Genomic DNA, 22478 nt, shown 5'->3' with positions numbered 1-22478 from the left:
GGCTGGAGACCCGAATCGTAGAGCTAAGTGCATAGTAGGCACCCTTTTAGAAGGAGTGATACTCCTTATATTTGTAGTAGTTCTAGTTTCTTACTTTGCACCACACGAGCAGGTAGCGAAGGTTGAGGGGACACCGACCACTACCACCCCTAACAAGAAGGAAGACAGAGCAAGAGCAGAGAAGGCTTTGCTGGCTGCAGAAAGTCGTAGGTTACATGCAGATCTGTCTAAAGGAAATTTTGGACAGAATGCGTATGCAAAGTTGTTATATGAGTACATTGATGCAATGGATGCGAAAGACTGTTATGTGTGCATGCAATTGCCAGCTTCAGTAGATGAGGGTATTAGATACCATCACCTTCCATTGACATATGGAATCTCATGTAGTCTGCTGCTTAGCATATTTTATGGCGAAACCATTTCGAATATTTCTTTTCGAATTATGATGCTGTGTTACCAGAAGTCCCTTCTTATAAACACTTGAACAAGTGGGACTATTATAAGTCAGAGGACAGACTCGGATATTTCTTCATTCCCACACAAGAATTAGACACCCCGTATGCACACTGACACAATTTGACATGCTTATTATCTGAGACAGAGAAGAAGTTCATTGAGCAATTGGAAGATAGGTACACGAAGCAAAAACAGTTGCGAGATTCACGGCAAGGCAAAGTAGATTGGACTGAAGAAGAGAAGCAGCACAGGTCAAGAGGGAGTTATGGTCCAATAGCGCTAGACGCGGTACAGAAAGGAAAGTTGTGCCTTCACAGACCACAGACGTATTATGAAAATGTGTATGTGGGTCATACTACATGTGAACACACTTTTACATTGGAGTATTACACGAAAGATTTCTTGAAGAGCGTGGTGCAGGTGATCCCTACTGTATACTTTGTCTGTGGAAGAAATGCGTATGTGAGACTGCCGGAAAAATGGTATGGGACATGCTACCTAGCGATTATTTTTCCCAAGATTTATCATACTGAGGACTTTGCACACTTAGAAGGAGGGCAGCAGAAGAGGGTAAAGCGAGGGGAAAGTGCTGGAGCAATTGTTGGAGATGTGTTTGGAGCAGCGATACCTATGTTGGGAGTCATTTTGAATGACATCAAAATACGGAGATTGGCCACTGTAGTGGATGAACTGTCAATGAATACAGAAAAGTCATTAGTGTTGGTCGAGGGTGAGATGTTGTCGATAAGGACAATGGTTTTACAGAACCGTCTTGCCCTAGACGTCGTTCTAGCAAAGGAGGGAGGGGTCTGTAAACGTTTGAAGGTCCAGGAATGTTGTACTTATATTCCAGATAACTCTAAAGATCTGGAGAAATATATAAGCAACATTACTGCGATCCATTATGAAATTGAAGATTTGACCCAAGAGAATGCGTGGGAGACGGTTGGCAAGGGATTTGGCAAGGTTGGAAATTGGTTTGCAAATCTAGGACGACGTTTCCTTGGGTTTGTACTGAAACCCCTCATCATAGTGGTGGCATGTGTGATTGGATTGTGGGGTTTAATAAGAGTGTGCAAGTGGTATAAGTCCACTAGATTGTCGAGATCAATGAAAGTGCAAGAGCAGCGAATGGAAAGGCTGCAAGACAGTCAATATCGTAGCTTGAGAGCGTTGGAGATGCTCAAGCGAGGGCAAGTGGCCACAAGTTCTGTTTAGTCCGGTTCTCACCCTGAGGGATGGTGTGGTGGTGATGACACAGGTCTTCAAAGGGGGGAACTGAGAGAGCGCTAGACAGAAGTGAAAATTTGTAGGGGTGCATCACATGTACAAGTAGTCAGCACCCGCATATGTAAAGGGTTTACTAATCATGTTCAAATGCAATGTAGGGTTGAGAACTGAAGTATTTGATGTTAGAACTACTTGCAGAACAAATGTTAAGGGTTTTTGAAGTATTAGTGATGTTGTTTAATTAGAATACCATTGTATGTTTAGGCCTGCTTTATTAAAATTCATATTTGCATTCTTTTATAAGTGATTAGTTGCTCGAAGTAGAAAATGTATTTGCTTTAAAGTTGGAGGCCTAAAGAACGGAGAGATTATTCATGTAAAATGTGGGGCCTATGAAACGTGCAAAGGGCCAGTCCATGGAAATCGAGTAGGCCTGACTGGAAATGTTTTCTTTGCATTAAATGGTAGAATTATTTTGTAAAAGCGGCCTTTGGCTAAAATTTATCAACGCTAAAGAATGTGTGAGCCGATTCTCATGTATTTCCTTGCAGGTGTCTGGCCATGTAGACAGTAGAGTAGAAGGGCCCATTGTGTATGAGCGTTAGGATGCTAGATTCAGACACGGAGGAGTAGCTGAGGAATTTAAAGATACAACTTGAAGCGATGGAGAGTCTGGGACCCAAGGACGTTTTAACCGACAAGTATGGAAGAGTGCCATGATGGCAAATTTTGGAAACCAACACCTTCGAGAGGGGCGTACCTGAAGGCGTGTCACCAGTATTGTGGGGTTTTGTATTAGGGACAGCACCCCGAGGGTGGAGGCAGAGCAGATGGGCTGAGGAGCTAGAGAGAGCGGTTGGATGGGCAAAGAGCTTAGCTAGGTTTGAGAATTACACCAGACTTAAGAGAAAGTGAGTGAACTCCTTTGGAAGTCACCACGGCTGACACCTTTTGCTAGGAATGGGCTATTGTTGAGTAGGGATGTCACTTAGTACAGGGTAGGGATAGCTTATTTTGACTTTTCTTTCCAATGCATACTCGAACTCAAGTTACAGCAATTTTTATTAGCCTGATGGTTCTGGAACTGATTCTCGTATTATTCATAAGCCGCCTAAGACTTTTCTGTAGGATTATGTTTGTATTAGTACCCGTTTTTCTTTTGAACCTCGTGTTGAGGTGTTTGTATCTTCAGCTGTTTTCATTTCTGTAATAAATCTTCAAACTTGGTTTTGAGTCAGTGGTCCTTTGGGAAAGTAAATGGGAATTAATGCAAGTATTGATGGTTGGTAAGTAGGTTGCCTAATTCACTTTATGACAGGTAAAAAGGTCCAGTCGACCTGTGACGGGATTTTGAAAAATGGTAAACAGACTCTAGAAGAAAAATCCCGCCTTTCCAATGTCATCAGGATTAGGGTTGTGTGACATCTCTTCTTGGGCTGATCGAGGGTCAAAGGTCATATGATGTCATTTCCGGAGACATCATTCAGGTCAAAGGGTATATGATGTCACTTCTGCTACCCTTGGGATTTTGGTGAATCAACGTCCATGTTACTAGGAGCAAGGGGCATGGAAATGCATCACTTGACTTTGTTTTAATATGGCCTCATCCATACCTGCTCCAGAGAGTTATTTGTGTTAGTTGATACACACAGCAACTCTATCCACGCAGACATCTCCAACTACAAAGTGGCTTCCCAGTCCCTGGAATGTTTACTAACAGCAAGAATTGCTGTAGATGCATGTGAGAAGAGAGTGGGAGATGGAAGTTTTCTTTATGATTAGGGTTCCCGGTTTTATGGTATTTATTTTTTTGCCATTTCCGTCTGTCTTTATTCATATTTTTTTGTGCTAATTTTATCTGTATTTATCCACATTTATTTTGGGTTTTGTGGAAAAATTTAACTGAAATTACTATATTTCCACATTTATCTAACCAATAAATATGCACTCTTGCTTGAATTTCCGCCAAGTTTCAGTGCTGTGGACACCTGCAGAAGATAAATCAGTGCACTTGCATAAAAATATGCAAATTTCAGTATCAACCATGTGCATATCTACTGCTGTTAGAGCCTCTTTACTAAAATTCCTTATCTATCAACCCACACATCTATTGGCTTGGCAGTCATGGCAGTATTTAGAATTACTCAAAAAGCAACCCAATTTCTGTTTTTATCCACATTTAAAAATAAGTTTTGGGGGGTTTATTTAAAAATAAATACAGACAAGAAAATTGATGTTTTCTGTCTGTATTTATCAGTAAAAATCAGTAAAAACGGAAAACACGGAGCCTTGTTTATGTTTAAACATTAATAATGGCATGGATTGCCATTGTTTTCCATCCTTTTGTGGGAATTGAACATCCAAGACTAAGTTCAGAAGCCGTTACCTGCTTGTGTATGCACAGAAAAGACTGATATTTAAATATTCATTACCATGAAGGGTTCAGTTGGGCCTGAACTTTAAAAGAACACACATTTTACTTGTGAACACTTACAGGGGCGCCAGGTGGTCCAGGATAACTAGCAGCTGTTCCTCCCTGAAACAAAGGGCAACATGTAAGTCACAGTCACAGTCTGTGCTGGTATAAGATAGTATTTGAAAATAGAAAAAATTTTACCTGGATCTTATATAGGCTGCCCATCCCATTTCTCTCGTTGTGCTGTGTACATTGATAAATACAGAAACATTTTTAAAATGAGACCTGTATTGACTTGTCGTAAAACAAATGACAGCAAACTTTATAGCATATGTTTAAAATGACAAAGATTAGGTGCAAACAGACGGTGTCAGATAACCTAAAAGTAGACGTTCAAAGCATGTATACGCATGTGCTTATCTATGTCTATAATTGCACGTCTATGAGCAATTGCGCGTATGTGTGTGTGCACTTGTGTGAGACTACGCTATGTGTGGACCCTACATCTTTTATAACAACTATACTATCCACATAATTGTGCATGGCAGTGAAAATCAAACCAGGATGCTAGGGGTTCAATTTTTGCAGTTTGGTAAAAGCACACAAAAAGTACTTAATGACTATTATGAGAGTTATTTCTCGATGTACAGTAGTTCTTACATAAATCTGTGAGGATGTAAAAATTATTTTTATGTTGTCAGTTTTTCTAAGAAACTCGAATTTTACCTTTGTACTATAATAATAAATGTAGCCCTATAGTAATAAATGTGTCAATGAGTGTCTGTCAGTATAGTTTCTGTAAATGGACCGGGAGACCAGACGACCGCACACGGACACGACGAGGACGCCGAATTTATGGCATATACTTTACTGTTTCCCTAACTCTACTGGATCCTAAATGAATGGATGATTACTAAATCTGCCAAGGATATAACCATAAAACTCATTATTTGCATACTTGCCAGGATGGATGGAACGCTCGACATGAGAGTACACTGCGCTAAGCCCTGAAGAAGTCCGGTTTCGGACGAAACGCGTTGGCTATTTTTATCTGCGAGTGTTTGAACAAATAAAGAAAGAATAAAACGAAGAAAATTGACTTGAACAAATTTCTTGGGAGAATGGTTTCAATCTTGTCCTTTTTCACAATACGAATGTAGATTGAACATTGATACTGTGTTTATCATATAACTTTTTTGGTGTGCGAGGTCAATTTGTGAAATTAGTTTCTGTAAATAACCTTTTACAAGACCTGACTAAAGCTCTTGGAAGTGAAAAGGCATCTTATTGTAACTGCTTGAATGAACCCAGCATCATTAACTACACACTTGAATGCTTGTCTTTCTGTCCAATGGTCAAAGTGACACAATAGGTAGGTAAAAAAGTCACTTAAAAAGTAAAAAATTCGGCAGTTATAGCTTACTGAGCTAACTTGAACTTGTGCTCCCACCATGTCCAGTGTTGTCATCAATGATGTCATTTGAGAGGTTATCAATGATTTCATTAAACATGTAATGAGCGAGGCAATCTGTAAGGTCATAAGCAGAGTGTGGTGTTTTTTTTTAATGTAAAATAGGATATTACTACCATACATAACTAAAATGTCACTTTAAGCTTTGTATTTTTCAGCGAATTTCTAGGTGTTTTTTAACCATAAAGTAAGATCTTATTATTAAACCCAACCCATAGTGGGCACCTAACGTACTGCCACACACAGACTTTAGATGAGCATGGTTGTGGCCCTGTGCCCAGCCCGCCTCCGTACCCTTTGCTGTACACTGTTTACGGCCATGTGAGATATAGGATTGGGTGCAGAGGCTGGCCTGCAGACAGTCTCTGCTCCACACCACTGTGGGCGACCAACAATCCACCACACACAGACTATGGGTGTGAACAGAATAAACCCAGCTTGCCAGATTACCTTGAAAATTTTCAGGTCCTGAAGTGTGGATGCACTTTTTTTTCCATAAATCTCGTAAAGATTCGTCAAATGGTGCCAAAGTAAATTACAAAACATAAAACTCTCTTCCTGTGGAAAGTCATATAATAAATGCTCTCGTAAACTCTACCAGTGCCTCGGCTATTCTGTTCTGATGCTGGTTGCATTTTCACGGGCTGCTTCGTTCCTGTATTTTGCTGAGGCTGCCCTGCAGGGTCATGGGCTCCCAATCACGAAGCGATCTGTTTGGAATATATATATATATATATATATATATATATATATATATATATATATATATATATCAAATTTTCAGAATCACCGCAAATCCACACTCTCACAAGCGTGATCAAGGCTTGTGAGAAGCCGAAACATGTAGCGAGTGATTAAACACCCTTGGACTTTCCTGGCTGACGTATTCTTTGGCTGCTTCTGAGAGTGTGGATTTGCGGTGATTCTGAAAATTTGATTCGATTTCCGGCTCGCTCGACCGGAGTACACACCACCTCCCTCGGGGCCTCCGGCAACCCGTAGAGCACTTTCTTGGAACATATATATATATATATATATATATATATTGTTCACCAAATGCCAAAGGCTTCGAGAGGCACACTGCGGGACTCTTCCCTCCGGGCTATTCGTGTCAGCACGCCTCTCCGCATTACATTCTCTCAGGTGCCCGACGCGTTTCAGGGGGCCTCCCCCCCTCATCAGGGGCTGCTTCCAAATACACTCGTTGAGGCATCACGTGTTTTATGACATTTAAACAAACCCCCTGGTAGGCGTGTGTTAAGTACACCGTCATGCCTTGATTTGTGGGATTTGAAGTCCTTCTGATGCACAGGATATACACTTTTCAGACACAAATCAAGGCATGACGGTGTACTTAACACACACCTACCAGGGGGTTTGTTTAAATGTCATAAAACACGTGATGCCCCAACGAGTGTATTTGGAAGCAGCCTCTGATGAGGGGAGGAGGCCCCCTGAAACGCGTCGGACCCCTGAGAGAATGTAATGCGGAGAGGCGTGCTGACATGAATAGCCCGGAGGGAAGAGTCCCGCAGTGTGCCTCTCGAAGCCTTTGGCATTTGGTGAACAATTTATCGCACGGTGGCCTTACCGTGGAGAGAGCACCACCGCTTGTTGGCTGGGGACTGACTGGCCGGCAGGATGAGGCTCGGACTTCTGAACTGTTTGGAGGTACTATGAGCGCAGGACTCTGTGTCAAAACACTGCGCGCTGAACCGCATACACAGCCTACTAAAGGTCAAAGTAATGCATCAATGATCCAAAACGCTTGACTTTACTGAAAAGTGTATATCCTTTGCATCACAAGGACTTCAAATCCCACAAATCAAGACATGACGGTGTACTTAACACACGCCTACCAGGGGGTTTGTTTAAATGTCATAAAACACGTGATGCCTCAACGAGTGTATTTGGAAGCAGCCCCTGATGAGGGGGGGAGGCCCCCTGAAACGCGTCGGGCACCTGAGAGAATGTAATGCGGAGAGGCGTGCTGACACGAATAGCCCGGAGGGAAGAGTCCCGCAGTGTGCCTCTTGAAGCCTTTGGCATTTGGTGAACAATTTATCGCACGGTGGCCTTACCGTGGAGAGAGCACCACCGCCTGTTTGGCTGGGGACTGACTGGCCGGCAGGATGAGGCTCGGACTTCTGAACTGTTTGTAGGTACTATGAGCGCAGGACTCTGTGTCAAAACACGGCGCGCTGAACCGCATACACAGCCTACTAAAGGTCAAAGTAATGCATCAATGATCCAAAACGCTCGACTTTACTGAAAAGTGTATATCCTTTGCATCACAAGGACTTCAAATCCCACACATCAAGGCATGACGGTGTACTTAACACACGCCTACCAGGGGGTTTGTTTAAATGTCATAAAACACGTGATGCCTCAAGGAGTGTATTTGGAAGCAGCGCCTGATGAGGGGGGGAGGACCCTGAAACGCGTCGGGCACCTGAGAGAATGTAATGCGGAGAGGCGTGCTGACACGAATAGCCCGGAGGGAAGAGTCCCGCAGTGTGCCTCTCGAAGCCTTTGGCATTTGGTGAACAATATATATATATATATATATATATATATATATATATATATATATTTATTTCAACAAATTGCCCAAAGCATCGAGGGGGAACTCAGTGGCTCACCAACCATCCGGCTATATATTTCAGCATGCCTCGTCCCTCGGGTGTAATTATCTCATTGCCGACGCGTTTCAGGGCTGTTCTCCCCTTCTTCAAAGGCTGCTCAGTTTGCACCATGAAAAACTCTCGATTCCACTGCATTTTCAGCATTTTTTTTATTGATTTCCGGCCCCGTACGGGCTGCGCTCAGTGCGTGATTACTTAAATTTGCATACTGGGACATGTAGTCCTTTCGAGAGAAAATTGTTCCATGCGCAAACAACATTAAAACTTATTTTGACTTTTAGTAAGGTCCCAAGTTTCAAGGCACTCTTATTTGCTTTTCAGGTGTGCCACGCTGCACAGGATCGGAAAAGTTCCATTCCCCAGCCTCTCACTTCCTTCACGAGATGTTTCTCCCCTCCACGGCAGGGCTGCCGCGTGTACCTATTTCCACAAATTGCCCAAAGCATCGAGGGGGAACTCAGTGGCTCACCAACCATCCGGCTATATATTTCAGCATGCCTCGTCCCTCGGGTGTAATTATCTCATTGCCGACGCGTTTCAGGGCTGTTCTCCCCTTCTTCAAAGGCTGCTCAGTTTGCACCATGAAAAACTCTCGATTCCACTGCATTTTCAGCATTTTTTTTATTGATTTCCGGCCCCGAACGGGCTGCGCTCAGTGCGTGATTACTTAAATTTGCATACTGGGACATGTAGTCCTTTCGAGAGAAAATTGTTCCATGCGCAAACAACATTAAAACTTATTTTGACTTTTAGTAAGGTCCCAAGTTTCAAGGCACTCTTATTTGCTATTCAGGTGTGCCACGCTGCACAGGATCGGAAAAGTTCCATTCCCCAGCCTCTCACTTCCTTCACAAGATGTTTCTCCCCTCCACGGCAGGGCTGCCGCGTGTACCTATTTCCACAAATTGCCCAAAGCATCGAGGGGGAACTCAGTGGCTCACCAACCATCCGGCTATATATTTCAGCATGCCTCGTCCCTCGGGTGTAATTATCTCATTGCCGACGCGTTTCAGGGCTGTTCTCCCCTTCTCAGTGCAGCATGGCACACCTGAAAAGCAAATAAGAGTGCCTTGAAACTTGGGACCTTACTAAAAGTCAAAATAAGTTTTAATGTTGTTTGCGCATGGAACAATTTTCTCTCGAAAGGACTACATGTCCCAGTATGCAAATTTAAGTAATCACGCACTGAGCGCAGCCCCTACGGGGCCGGAAATCAATAAAAAAAATACTGAAAATGCAGTGGAATCGAGAGTTTTTCATGGTGCAAACTGAGCAGCCTTTGAAGAAGGGGAGAACACCCCTGAAACGCGTCGGCAATGAGATAATTACACCCGAGGGACGAGGCATGCTGAAATATATAGCCGGATGGTTGGTGAGCCACTGAGTTCCCCCTCGATGCTTTGGGCAATTTGTGGAAATAGGTACACGCGGCCGCCCTGCCGTGGAGGGGAGAAACATCTCGTGAAGGAAGTGAGAGGCTGGGGAATGGAACTTTTCCGATCCTGTGCAGCGTGGCACACCTGAAAAGCAAATAAGAGTGCCTTGAAACTTGGGACCTTACTAAAAGTCAAAATAAGTTTTAATGTTGTTTGCGCATGGAACAATTTTCTCTCGAAAGGACTACATGTACCAGTATGCAAATTTAAGTAATCACGCACTGAGCGCAGCCCCTACGGGGCCGGAAATCAATAAAAAAAATGCTGAAAATGCAGTCGAATCGAGAGTTTTTCATGGTGCAAACTGAGCAGCCTTTGAAGAAGGGGAGAACAGCCCTGAAACGCGTCGGCAATGAGATAATTACACCCGAGGGACGAGGCATGCTGAAATATATAGCCGGATGGTTGGTGAGCCACTGAGTTCCCCCTCGATGCTTTGGGCAATTTGTGGAAATAGGTACACGCGGCCGCCCTGCCGTGGATGGGGAGAAACATCTCGTGAAGGAAGTGAGAGGCTGGGGAATGGAACTTTTCCGATCCTGTGCAGCGTGGCACACCTGAAAAGCGAATAAGAGTGCCTTGAAACTTGGGACCTTACTAAAAGTCAAAATAAGTTTTAATGTTGTTTGCGCATGGAACAATTTTCTCTCGAAAGGACTACATGTACCAGTATGCAAATTTAAGTAATCACGCACTGAGTGCAGCCCGTACGGGGCCGGAAATCAATAAAAAAATTGCTGAAAATGCAGTGGAATCGAGAGTTTTTCATGGTGCAAACTGAGCAGCCTTTGAAGAAGGGGAGAACAGCCCTGAAACGCGTCGGCAATGAGATAATTACACCCGAGGGACGAGGCATGCTGAAATATATAGCCGGATGGTTGGTGAGCCACTGAGTTCCCCCTCGATGCTTTGGGCAACTTGTGGAAATGTGGAATATATATATATATATATATATATATATATATATATATATATATATATATATATATATTACCTACTGGCGGTCGCCAGTAGGTATATATAGTTAGGATTTTTTCTCTATGGGATTTTTGAAAATTCTATGTCTAATAACTTTGGCGTTTGTGGACGGAATTGGCTGAAATTTTCAGGAAAATGGCACATTTTGTTTCTGAGCAGCCCTTGAAAATTTGGGGGGGGTTCGTCAAGGGGGGGCCGAGAAAAAAAGGGGGGTCCCAAAACGTGTTTTTAACATTGAGTTTTCCATAGGGCGGTTGGCCTCACTTTTAGCCCGAACGGCTGAATGGATTTGCACGAAACTTGGCAAAATTGTAGGGACTGGTAGCCCGATGTGCCTTTTGTAGGTCTCAATATATGTGCTACAGTGGATTTTGAGAAATTAACGTTTAAAAAAAGATATATATCTGTAACGGCGGACCGGGCAGCGCTCCAGGACGCGTACTTTTCGCGCAACGGAGCTTTGTGAAGCGAAGCTGATTGGTTCTCCGGCGTCTGTCAACATTCCAAACAGTCCGTAGCGGCCGCCATCTGGTCTCTCGGTAGGATCGAGAGACAAGAGGAGGCGAAAGCGAAGGGGCAAATGACCATAAGGGGGAATAGTAGATCCTCGCTGACCCCCTAGGTTTGATGTGGAGGTTTTAAAAGGGCCCCGCAGGGCAAACAAAAATAATAATAATAATAATCGAACGGCTGAATGGATTTGCACGAAACTTGGTAAAATATTAGGGACTGGTAGCCCGATGTGCCTTTGCTAGGTCTCAATATATGTGCTCCAGTGGATTTTGAGAAATTAACGTTCAAAAAAAGATATATATCTGTAACAGCGCTCCGCTTCGCGTAACGGAGGTTTGCGAAGCTGATTGGTCATTCTGTCACTGGGCTATAGTTGGGCTACATCTGGCTGATATTTGGGCTACATTTGTTTTTTTTCGTCTCTGGCGGCCATCTTTGGGCTACATTGGGCTACATTGGGCTTCATTGGGCTTCATTGGGCTACATTGGGCTACATTTGGGCTCCAACATATATATAGGCCAATGTAGCCCAATATATATTTTTCAAAGTTAATTTTCGTAAAAACCACTGGAGCATATATCTTGAGACATAGCAAAGGCACATCGGGCTACCAGTCCCTACAATTTTGCCAAGTTTCGTGGACATCCATTCAGCCGTTCGAGCTAAAAGTGAGTCCAACCGCCCTATGGAAATGAAGGAAATGAATGGGTAATTTGTAATTAGCAAATAGCTCATCGCAAACTAGGAATGGTAAAGAATCGCTATTTATTCCTTAAAGTTCACTATTTAGGAAATGCAAAAAACTTTGATGATACATATGGCGGTTCATCTCTAACAAGATAAGAAGCATAGGGATAGATTTATGATGACTGGCGCATCACCAGGGATGTGTTAGTCATTCTGTGCCGCTGTTCCGTCACCTATGGTGTGCTGCATTTACAATGCGGCGCATCATGGGGCAAAAACAGCACAGATGCGTGATGTATCTGTGCCGTAAAGGTGGCGCATTGCTGGAGTTGTATCGCAAGTGTGATGAAGCTCCAGCAAGGGTCGGGGGTGCCCCTGTCGCAGGGTTTCTGTTCTCACACAGAACTGTGGACAGAGGATTGGAACCTCGGCGAATTAGGGTGTCCCAAAACTCACCTTAGTAATCAAAAACCCCTTAGCAAGCTAGGTACAGTGTCACATTGGATATAACAAACTCTCAATGTTTAGACAATCCAGAATATGAACTTATAGTACCTCAGGATACGTGGAACTCATGAACAGTCGGTCGTTATATATTTCTTAGAAACCAGAACATGGAGTTAAGAAGAACACATGTGTATTTGAAATGTTTATTTACTAATGCCGTCTTCTCAGGCGTAGTATCTTAGATAATACAAGTACACATATTATCAGTAGCAAAATTACCAGCATAGTTACTAGTACATAAAAAGCGAATGGTGACAGTATGTTAACATGCTGTAAATGAATAAGAGTTAGCAACACTTATAAGCAGCCGCGGGCCGTGGAGGGAGTTACGGTGGGGCAGGGAGGCGGGGAGGGGGAGGGGCAGGGTGGAGAGGGCTCCACCCTGCTTCTCCCCCTCCCCGCCTCCCTGCCTCACCGTAACTCCCTCCACGGCCCGCGGCTGCTTATATCTCACCCTCCCTAATACACATATTATATTATTTGCTAAGAAGGTCTCTTTGTGTTGGTTTAGGGCGTGCCCATACTTTAGTGTCTTAGATTTGAAGGAATCACATCAGCATACACCAGCTCTCTCTTCATGTGAACCGCATCAAGTGTTGTGTATGTGTGTTCGGCAAAGCAATATAAAACCCGCCTCATGCCCAGAATTGGCAGAAGTTGCACTTATGTTATGAGTAGGAAGTCGTGGAGATCAGACCTCATAACAATTCTGTATCGTGTTGTTCTTGAAACTTTAGCACTCGCTGTACAGATATAGTTTAACAAGCAAAGCAGATAGTAGAGCAATAACATATTATTCTCATGTAAACCACGATGAACTACTAGGTTGAAAGCTAAAGCAACAACTAAGTGTCGTGTGCAGAAGTTGCAAAAAAGGAAAAATGGCGTTTAAACCGGTAATGAGCCCATGCTAACTTAACACGGTGTAAAGATATCCAGGACCTAGATGACACCTCCCCATGATCCGGAAACGAACTGAATAAGATAATAGAAGTGCCATCTCATGAGAGCAGATTGCAAGTTTATATGTGGACGGTCCGCAAGGTAAAGCATTAAAAACTAGGAAAATTTAATGCTAAAGAAAAATAAAACAGCCAAGTACTTTATCGAGTCTTAAGCCAATAGGCAAGGTAAATAATAAAAACTTGACAAATAAGTCAATGAATTGTCAATGAAATGCTAGTACTCAGCATATCAAACATGAAAAAGGTCTATGACATAACTGTGTATGCAAAATAAGCTGCAACAGCCTCCAATAGGAAGTCACCGTCTTCATCCGAAAACAGTTCAGCCATCCAATTTAAAAGCGGAAAAGAACATACGTGCTCTCCCAGCACCGGATCCTCTATCACCATCAGAGGACAGCTCGGTGGGTTTTCAAGAAAGCTCTGTTCCAAGAAAGACTGTGTTGCCGCCAGTAAATTCCAGGGACCAATTAGTCCATGCATCAATGCCACAGCCATAATCCTTTCGCCAGGACAAACCAACTCGTGAGTAATGATAGGAGTCATCAGCTGATTAAAGTCGACGTCAGGAGAAACCGGTCCGCAGAGACACAAATCAATGGCCCAATCGAAATCACAGGTCAGGCAGTGAAATACAGGCTGGACACAGGTGAAGTAGGAGAATCGAAAAGATAATCCATATGCCGTGCTTAATATCGCCAACGGCATTGTGCCATAATATTCTAGCATGCGATTGCGGAACAGTGTCAGCAGCTGCAGGGCGGGAGGTTGCATAGGAGGGACATCCATATTTAAAAATGTAAAAAAGCACAAGAGCTTCCGCTGGTAATGCAAGTAAAAATGGCAATCCACGAAGCAGAGTGGAAAAAATAGAATGAAAGAAAGCAGGGATGACTCCAAAGATTTTCTCAAATGAAGTCACGAGACCACTGGTAACAACTTTAAAAAAGTGCGCCAGGGCCTTTGTGGAGGATGCGTTAAAGATAGTCCGAACCATCTTGCTGAAATGGAAAGGCAAATCTGAATTGAAAAGGGTCTGCACCTCTGTACGGGTGTTCGCTATGTGAAGCACGAAAGTTTCACGGGCCGAACTCAAGGCCACCTCTCTCTGAGACAAAAGAGCTCTTATTCTTGCCATGCCGTTGAAATCTGCTCCCAAGGTTGGTATTTGTGGCGAGATTGAAAACTCCCTATGTTCATGTGTGGGAGGAAATAGAACATTTCTGCAGCAAATAACCCGTTCACTTACTGTTACGATAAAAGGAATACTTTTAATTAACCCAGAACAATCTTCATTATTGAGCATCAAATAACTACCATTTTCCAACAACTTGAACGTGGGGATGATAGCAGGAACTGGCGTGCCTTGCAACACGCAAGCCATATTTGGTCGGTGTTTGTTGCATGAACCGTGTAACTGTATGTGCCTACACATTAGTGAATGATCTGGCGTCTCAGTGCATTCCTCTCCATTCAGATAAACTTCTTGATCATCTTTGAAACATCTGTATGTGTATGGAAGCGACCAGACCTCATGAAGAAAAGCACTACCTAAAGGTTCATAACGACCTATTGGTATATATTTCATACAATTTGAAAACTTATATAAAGCAAAAGGCAGCGTTATTAAACCGTGGATAAGGCACGTTGCCAAAAAACCCGCAATCCTCTGCTGATGATGTCACTGAGCATGTCATGAATGATGTAATATGTGACATCATCAGCAGTGGATTACGGGTAATAGTATCTCTAGTTTACTCCCCTATAGCTGTCTTTCTTTTAACATAAGTGTCTGTTTCCTTCCCTTATACTTACTGTTTTTGGTTCGCTTCCGGTTCGCGTACCGGCGAGCGAACTGGGAAGCGAACTAAGAGAAATAGAGGTTGGCACAGTTCCAAATATTGTACCAATTTTTTAATAACGGGGAGGTAGTTCTGAAAAGAACTTTTTTTTTAATTGTTTTTGTTGTTTTATATTTTTTTTATTATTTTTCGGAACATTTTTTTACTTTTTTTTAATTTTTCTGAACAGTTTTATATTTTTTGGGGTTTTTCTTGGAGGGGGCAATGAAAACGATTCATTGTAAAGGGCTCAACAGGAGCAACAAAACAAAAAAAAAGTATTTATTATTTTGGGCGTTTCGTACAAACTTGCATATGATAGTCAATAGCTCTGTTGATCAGAGTGATGCTTCTTTCTCCGTAGCAAATGAATCCATCGAAAAATACGCAGATGTGTTTTACTTCACCAAATCTCATTTGTATATTTGGCACCATCTCCCTGCCCTCTGGTCCCGTTACTTCCGGTACAACAGATCTTCTGGCCATAATAGGGAGATTATCTAGGTCGTTCCGAAACTGTGCAGCACTGTAGTTGTTAGGATGCCACCTAGTCATATGGCGATGCATTGTGTAGTTTCCGAAACTGTATTTTTTCTCGGTTCCTCTGGACAGTCTATCTTGACATATAAGGCAAGTTACGTATCTTGCATTTACTTTTTTCTGACCTTTGGGAATTTTAAAAAATTGCCAAATTAAGTTTTCTTTCCGGTGAGACGTCCTGGGCTCCTCAGGCAAAAACTGCCTCTCTTCGTGCTCGTCGTTCTGTTCCTCTTCTTCCTCTTCTTGTTGAATTATAACTTGAGCAGGTGGTCCACTCTTCCTTGGATGTGGTGGAGGTGGTGGGGAAGCACCAGCTGAAACTACTAAAGAAGCCATTGCTCAGTGATCACAAAGGGTCTTTCTCTCACAATGATGAAAGTCAGAGTGAGGAAAGAAGGAGGGATTTTCATCATTTGGGAAAAACAAGAGTTCTCAACCAATGAAAAGTGTTCATTTTAGATTATATGACCTAGTCTTACATCATTAGGAAACCAAAAGTGAAATGAACCAATGAAAAGTGTTATTACCAAGTCACATGACCTGCTGTGTTTACGTTAAGCGCTTTGCAGGGCCTCCCGGTTTGCTTCCAGAAACCTGCGCTTTGCGACTCGCTTCGAGTACCAGTTCGCTAACGTAGCACGTCATATGACGTATCACGCGACAACGTGAAACGTCATGCGGACGGGAGGCGTCACGATGTTGTTTTCTAACGCGGCAGTTGCGGTAAAGAAACGTTTACCGGCTCGCGGTCTATTTCGCGGCATCAAGGTCAGCTAACGGGAAGCTTCCCGATTCGCGAAGCGGGAACGAAGAAAAAAAAATATTTAAAAAAAAAATTATTCATAAACATATAAAATATATTTTTGGATTTAAAGAAGAATACATTTTACAGCTACAGATATTAGCTGTTAAAAAACCAATGAAATTCACTGAAAAAACCATAGGTTATAGACCATATATAGTTAGGAATTAGCATTTACAAAACCTTGAAAATTCACTGAAAAAACCATAGGTTATAGACCATATATAGTTAGGAATTAGCATTTACAAAACCTTATTTTACTCACACAAAACCATTGAAATTCCATATATAGTTAGTTGCACTAACTATATATCGCGCACCCGCAATCCACTGCTGATGATGTCACATATTACATCATTCATGACATGGTCAGTGACATCACTGATGACATCACTGATGACATCTCAAATGACATCACTGATGACATCACTGATGACATCTCAAATGACATCACTGATGACATCATGACACACCAATACCAGTTACTACATACGCACTCACTGATTCCTACGTCTACACACACATTCACTCATTCACCCATACAATCACTCATACATACAGTCACTCATTATTACAACACTATCATATGCACTCATACACCTATGCAGACACTCACACACTGCCACTCATCCATGGAGTTACTCACACACCTAGTCAGTCCTGTAAAGAATCAATCACACTTCCATTTCCTCATCTATACAGTTAAACACAGAACACCATACTTCAGTGACATCACTGATGACATCACTGATGACACCTCAAATGACATCACTGATGACATCTCAAATGACATCACTGATGACATCATGACACACCAATACCAGTTACTACATACGCACTCACTGATTCCTACGTCTACACACACATTCACTCATTCACCCATACAATCACTCATACATACAGTCACTCATTATTACAACACTATCATATGCACTCATACACCTAGTCAGTCCTGTGAAGAATCAATCACACTTCGATTTCCTCATCTATACAGTTAAACACAGAACACCATACTTTTTCACACATATACTAACACATACTTACTCTCTTATACAATCACTGATACAAGTACACATTGATATGCACAGAGTCACACACCTCCCAGCCAGCCACACACACACTCAGTCTTCCATACATCCACTCATTCTTCAATATGTAAAACATATTTAAACTTTACAAAAACACACAGACACTAGATGATGTCATTTGAGATGTCATCAGTGATGTCATCAGTGATGTCATTTGAGATGTCATCAGTGATGTCATCAGTGATGTCACTGACCATGTCATGAATGATGTAATATGTGACATCATCAGCAGTGGATTGCGGGTGCGCGATATATAGTTAGTGCAACTAACTATATATGGAATTTCAATGGTTTTGTGTGAGTAAAATAAGGTTTTGTAAATGCTAATTCCTAACTATATATGGTCTATAACCTATGGTTTTTTCAGTGAATTTTCAAGGTTTTGTAAATGCTAATTCCTAACTATATATGGTCTATAACCTATGGTTTTTTCAGTGAATATATATATATATATATATATATATATATCAAAGGTGGGAACCTTGGAGCCTTGGTTTATACGTGACCTCCCAGCCGCGGGAGATGCACCACCCTGAAATTTGGGGCCACGGAGCTCCGAATCATGGAGTCTCAATGTGGAGGCATCCATGGAGGATTGACAAGTCGGATGTGCGAGTTTAGGCCCTTTGGTGGGCTTGTACTGTCTCAGACAGCGGCACATAACTGAGGCATACACTACAAGACCCACAAACCAACGTGGACTCTTTCGAGTTGCCCATTTTTGGGCTCATATTTTTAAGTGGGAGGTGTGGCCTCTATGCCAACATGACTGTCGCGCCTCTGAAGAGTGCAATGAGCATGAAACGCGTCAGGCGTGAATTGACAGGCATGCTGTAAACTGGATCCGCTTGCCGATCTGGCTTTTACCTCATGAAGTTTGCTGCAGTGTATGTCAGAGTGCATCTCCAACAGGTGGGAACCTTGGAGCTTTGAGATATATATATATATATATATATATATATATATATATATATATATATATATATATATATATACATATATATATTGTCGCTCCAAGGTTGTCCACCTTTGAGTAGCACACGAGCAGCAGCTTGATTTATGTGTAGGTGAGGACGGGGATCCGCTTGTAGATGCCGCTCCGTAATGGATCTGCCCGACGTGTTTCGGAGCTCCATATGCACTGTACTAGGGTCTGACAAATAAAGCAAACCAGCCAATCATGGAGTCACTAATCCATACATCAGTATACCATAGGGAGCACTTGCACTGTGGCACTGAATAGCAGTGGCACAGTGCCCAAAGCATCTATAACCAGTAAAAACACATGCGGCAACAGCAGAAAAATGGAAGGGAGACCCACGCCAATGGTGCCAGGGGGAACAATCATCTGCACACCAAAACGTATAATCCTGCAAATATTCATGTATATAGAAAGAGCATTGGTGGGAAAACATGTTTTGGGACCCCCCTTTAATCTTTGCACCTTCTTAATTCACAACAAAAACGTACATCATCAAAAAATGTAGAAAATTCTATAGGTCTGGAAAGTTTTGTGGTGATGCAGAATTTACAAGGGAGCAACACTGGGAATCCTAACTACAACCACAGAGAGGCAATAGGATTTAATGTGGCTGCTTTCTGACTACTTATTGTATTTGTTACGTATTTGTACATTAACATGTGACCATAAATGTGTTTTTAGTTGTTCATGTAATAATGCTTAAACTTTGCATATGCAGTCTAGGTTTTTTGGGGGGCTTCCTTGCAACTTTTAGTAGTGTTGTGCTGCACATTAAGCCCAAAGTGAATGACAGGCAAATATTGTGGTTATACAAATTTAGATTATTACTTTTCTTCCTAGTGGCCAATTATCTTGTACTCCATATAGTAGTTTGTATAGCTCACTGTTAGGTTGCTTTGCCATTTTGTCGCACATCAGTGCATAAGGAAGATGGTTTTCGTTTGGCTTGTTGGGCACAGTTTTATTTTGTGAACCAGAGAGCATGCAAAGAAAACTTATGTAGATTAGGATGTATTTTATTTTTGTATATATTTGTTTATTGGTTTCCAATAGCATGTGACCATAAATGGGTTTTTCAGTTTTTTATGTAGGAAATATTAAACTTTATACATGCAGTCTAGTTTAATTGTTGGGCCTCCTTGCTACTTTTAGTAGTATTGTCCTACATAGGGAACACCAGATATCACTAAGTTTAATTGCCTTATAACATACTAACCACTAAAGCAATTTGTTTGCCACATAAAAAAGGATCATCTTCATACTATATTCTATATTTGTGTCATTTTTTGTGCAAATCAATACTTCTGTTTTTGTGCTATGTATGACGCAAAAAGTCCACTTAAAATGCATTGGGGTCAAAATCTGTTTTAGGACCCCCCCTTGTAACTTTGTACCCCCTTGATGAATCTATGCAAAACTTGCCATCATTTGGAAATGTAAAACACACACGAAGTCCCTATCACTGGCTACCTTAAGCATAATAACAGAGTGTCAACGCATCATGTCATTATTCATATGTTTTTGTTAGAACATTGGAATTTTGGAGCTCTATTGAAGACAAAGGAGGTACAGGCCTTTTGTTCCAACATTACAGTGCTTGTCTTTCTCCCTTTGTAATGATCCAATTACTTACTCTTAATCTTTTGAGCCCTGATCTTCTTCATCCCAGTCCTAACAATATAAGGTTTTTTCCTGTAACACTGGCATGATTTATTTATCCTAGCAAAAAAAAAAAAATGTCTTCTCTCTAGGGATGATATCCTTAAATATATACCTGGAGTCCAAATTAACAAATTACTCACCTTGGATAGCGCTCTTTCTGGTAGAGACTCTACACTCTGTTCACTCCGGAAATGATGTGTGGGGCCTATAAAAGCACCACTCTTGCGTGCTGACGTCTGTTGCTTTCAAGAATGTCCATGCCTCCAGATGTGGAGGCCCAAAAGCAAATCAATTTATCAGTGTGAAGATTATGAAATGCAGGAACTTAATAAAGTATAGAGTCCAATCACAAAAGATGGAGAATGGGAGCATCGGTGAAGAATCTGCGGCAGAGTCTCTACCAAAAAGAGCATTACCAAAGGTAAGCAACTTGTTTTTCTGATAGAGATTTCTAGCTGCAGAATCCTCACCTTTTGAATAGATACCAAAGCAGTCCCTAGCAGAGCAGGACGGAGGATGGACTCAAACCAGAAAGTCCTGCAGGACAGAGCAGACAAAATGCTCTTCTTGCTGGACTTGCCTGTCCAGACAATAGTGCTTCATTAACATATAGAGGGATGCCCGTGTAGCTCCCTAGCAGGTGTCTAGGACAGGGACACACCGCTTGCTAATGCAATGGTAGCAGCTTTTGCCCTGTTGCAGCTACACATCAAAGGGGTCATTGTCTGGACCCTATTTTTGCTAGCTGGGACATGATAAAAGCACTTACCCCTTGTCAGCTCCCTTGGACCGACCACTTCTTGGTCCCTTTCCAATGTTTTTACCAGCCTGGTAGGGCTATTGAGAAGGGGATGGGAAATATTATGAGACGCAAATGGAGACAGTACTCTCAGGAAAAATTCATAGGCGCCATCCGGAACGCACAACCATGGTGTGCTACGGATAGTGATCAGGCGAACAAGGAATTTAACCTACTTGTGACTGCCACCTTGGATGAGATAGCTCCCATGAGTAAGGGTAAAGCTAGAGAAGGCAGACAACGCACTGCCCTTTGGTTCACCCCTGAACTCCAGCAATTCAAGTCCAATTGCAAAAAACTTGAAAGGAGCTGGAGAAAGAACCCGACTGAACTAGCTAAGAACAGCTACAGCTCTTCTCACCGAAGCTATCAGTATGCGGTACGTAGAGCCAAAGCCAAATACTTTCATACACGCATTGAGGCGGCCGAGAGCTCCTCGCGTGAATTGTACAAAATATACAAAGAAATATCCTCAGTCTCGTGCTCTAATACCCCCACAAAGGTCTCTCAGGAGGGATGTAATAAAGTCGCAACCTTTTTTTCCAATAAAGTGAAAGCGATTTATGCCTCCTTTTCTCAATCCCCAGACAAGGGCACAGATTTTGAGGCAGATAGCTCACCGGCAGCCACTGAGTCCTTACTACAAACTTTCGAGGTTCCCGTAGCTGACAAGCTAATAAAGCTATGCCGAAGTGTGAAGTCCGGTTCCCCCAACGATCCGGCCCCGGCCTGGGTCATCTTAGAGGGCGTGTCAGCCCTGGAACCCCACATTAGGCAGGTCTTAAAAACCTCCTTTTGCACTCAACAAGTCCCCAGGGAGTGGAAGAAGGCCATAGTACTGCCAATAAGGAAAAAACCCAATGTCAGCATGGAGGTGCTGGAAAACCTCAGGCCTATTTCCTTATTGCCGTACGTGGCGAAGGTGGCTGAGAAAGTGGTTAATGCTCAGCTCACGGAACACCTGGAGAGATGGAATCTACTTCATCCCTCTCAGTCAGGGTTTAGGGCGGGCTATTCCACGGAGACAGCTCTCCTTCGAGCCACTGAGACTCTAAGAGCAGGGGCTGATGCAGGTCATACAATGGCCCTGATCATGCTCGACCTAAGTGCAGCTTTTGACACCGTAGCACATTCCATCCTGCTACGGTGTCTGAAGGAAGCTGGGGTCATTGGTCACGCGCTGTGCTGGCTACAGTCATTCCTCACGGAGAGATGTTTCCAGGTACAGCAAGGGACATGTTGCTCTGCTGAGATGCCATTAGACCAGGGAGTGCCTCAGGGCTCTGCTTTGAGCCCCACTCTTTTTAATCTTTATATGGCCTCTCTGGCGAAAGTGGTACAATCATTCGGGGTGGAATTGGTGTCGTACGCTGACGACACCCAGCTGCTGATCTCCCTATCACAGAACACCTCCAACACCCCGACCAATTTTAGAGCCTGCATGCAGGCACTGGGAGAG

General features: G+C 42.7%; 1 protein-coding gene across 2 annotated transcripts in view; it reads right to left on the bottom strand.

Annotated features, from left to right (window-relative positions):
- COL19A1 (collagen type XIX alpha 1 chain) overlaps positions 1-22478 on the bottom strand; it is a 2464374-nt gene that overhangs the window by 323708 nt on the left and 2118188 nt on the right. For both annotated transcript variants that reach the window (XM_078648013.1, XM_078648014.1), the window contains 2 exons: positions 4304-4345; positions 4181-4222 (listed from right to left, as the gene is read on the bottom strand). In XM_078648013.1, the coding sequence (XP_078504139.1) occupies positions 4181-4222; positions 4304-4345 (84 nt within the window). The remainder of the gene's footprint in view (positions 1-4180; positions 4223-4303; positions 4346-22478) is intronic.

The sequence above is a fragment of the Lissotriton helveticus genome, chromosome 6 (genome assembly GCF_964261635.1).
Source record: "Lissotriton helveticus chromosome 6, aLisHel1.1, whole genome shotgun sequence".
Taxonomy (NCBI): Eukaryota; Metazoa; Chordata; class Amphibia; order Caudata; family Salamandridae; genus Lissotriton; species Lissotriton helveticus.
Note: the sequence above shows the minus strand (reverse complement) of the source record. Positions and strands in the feature narration are given on the sequence as shown.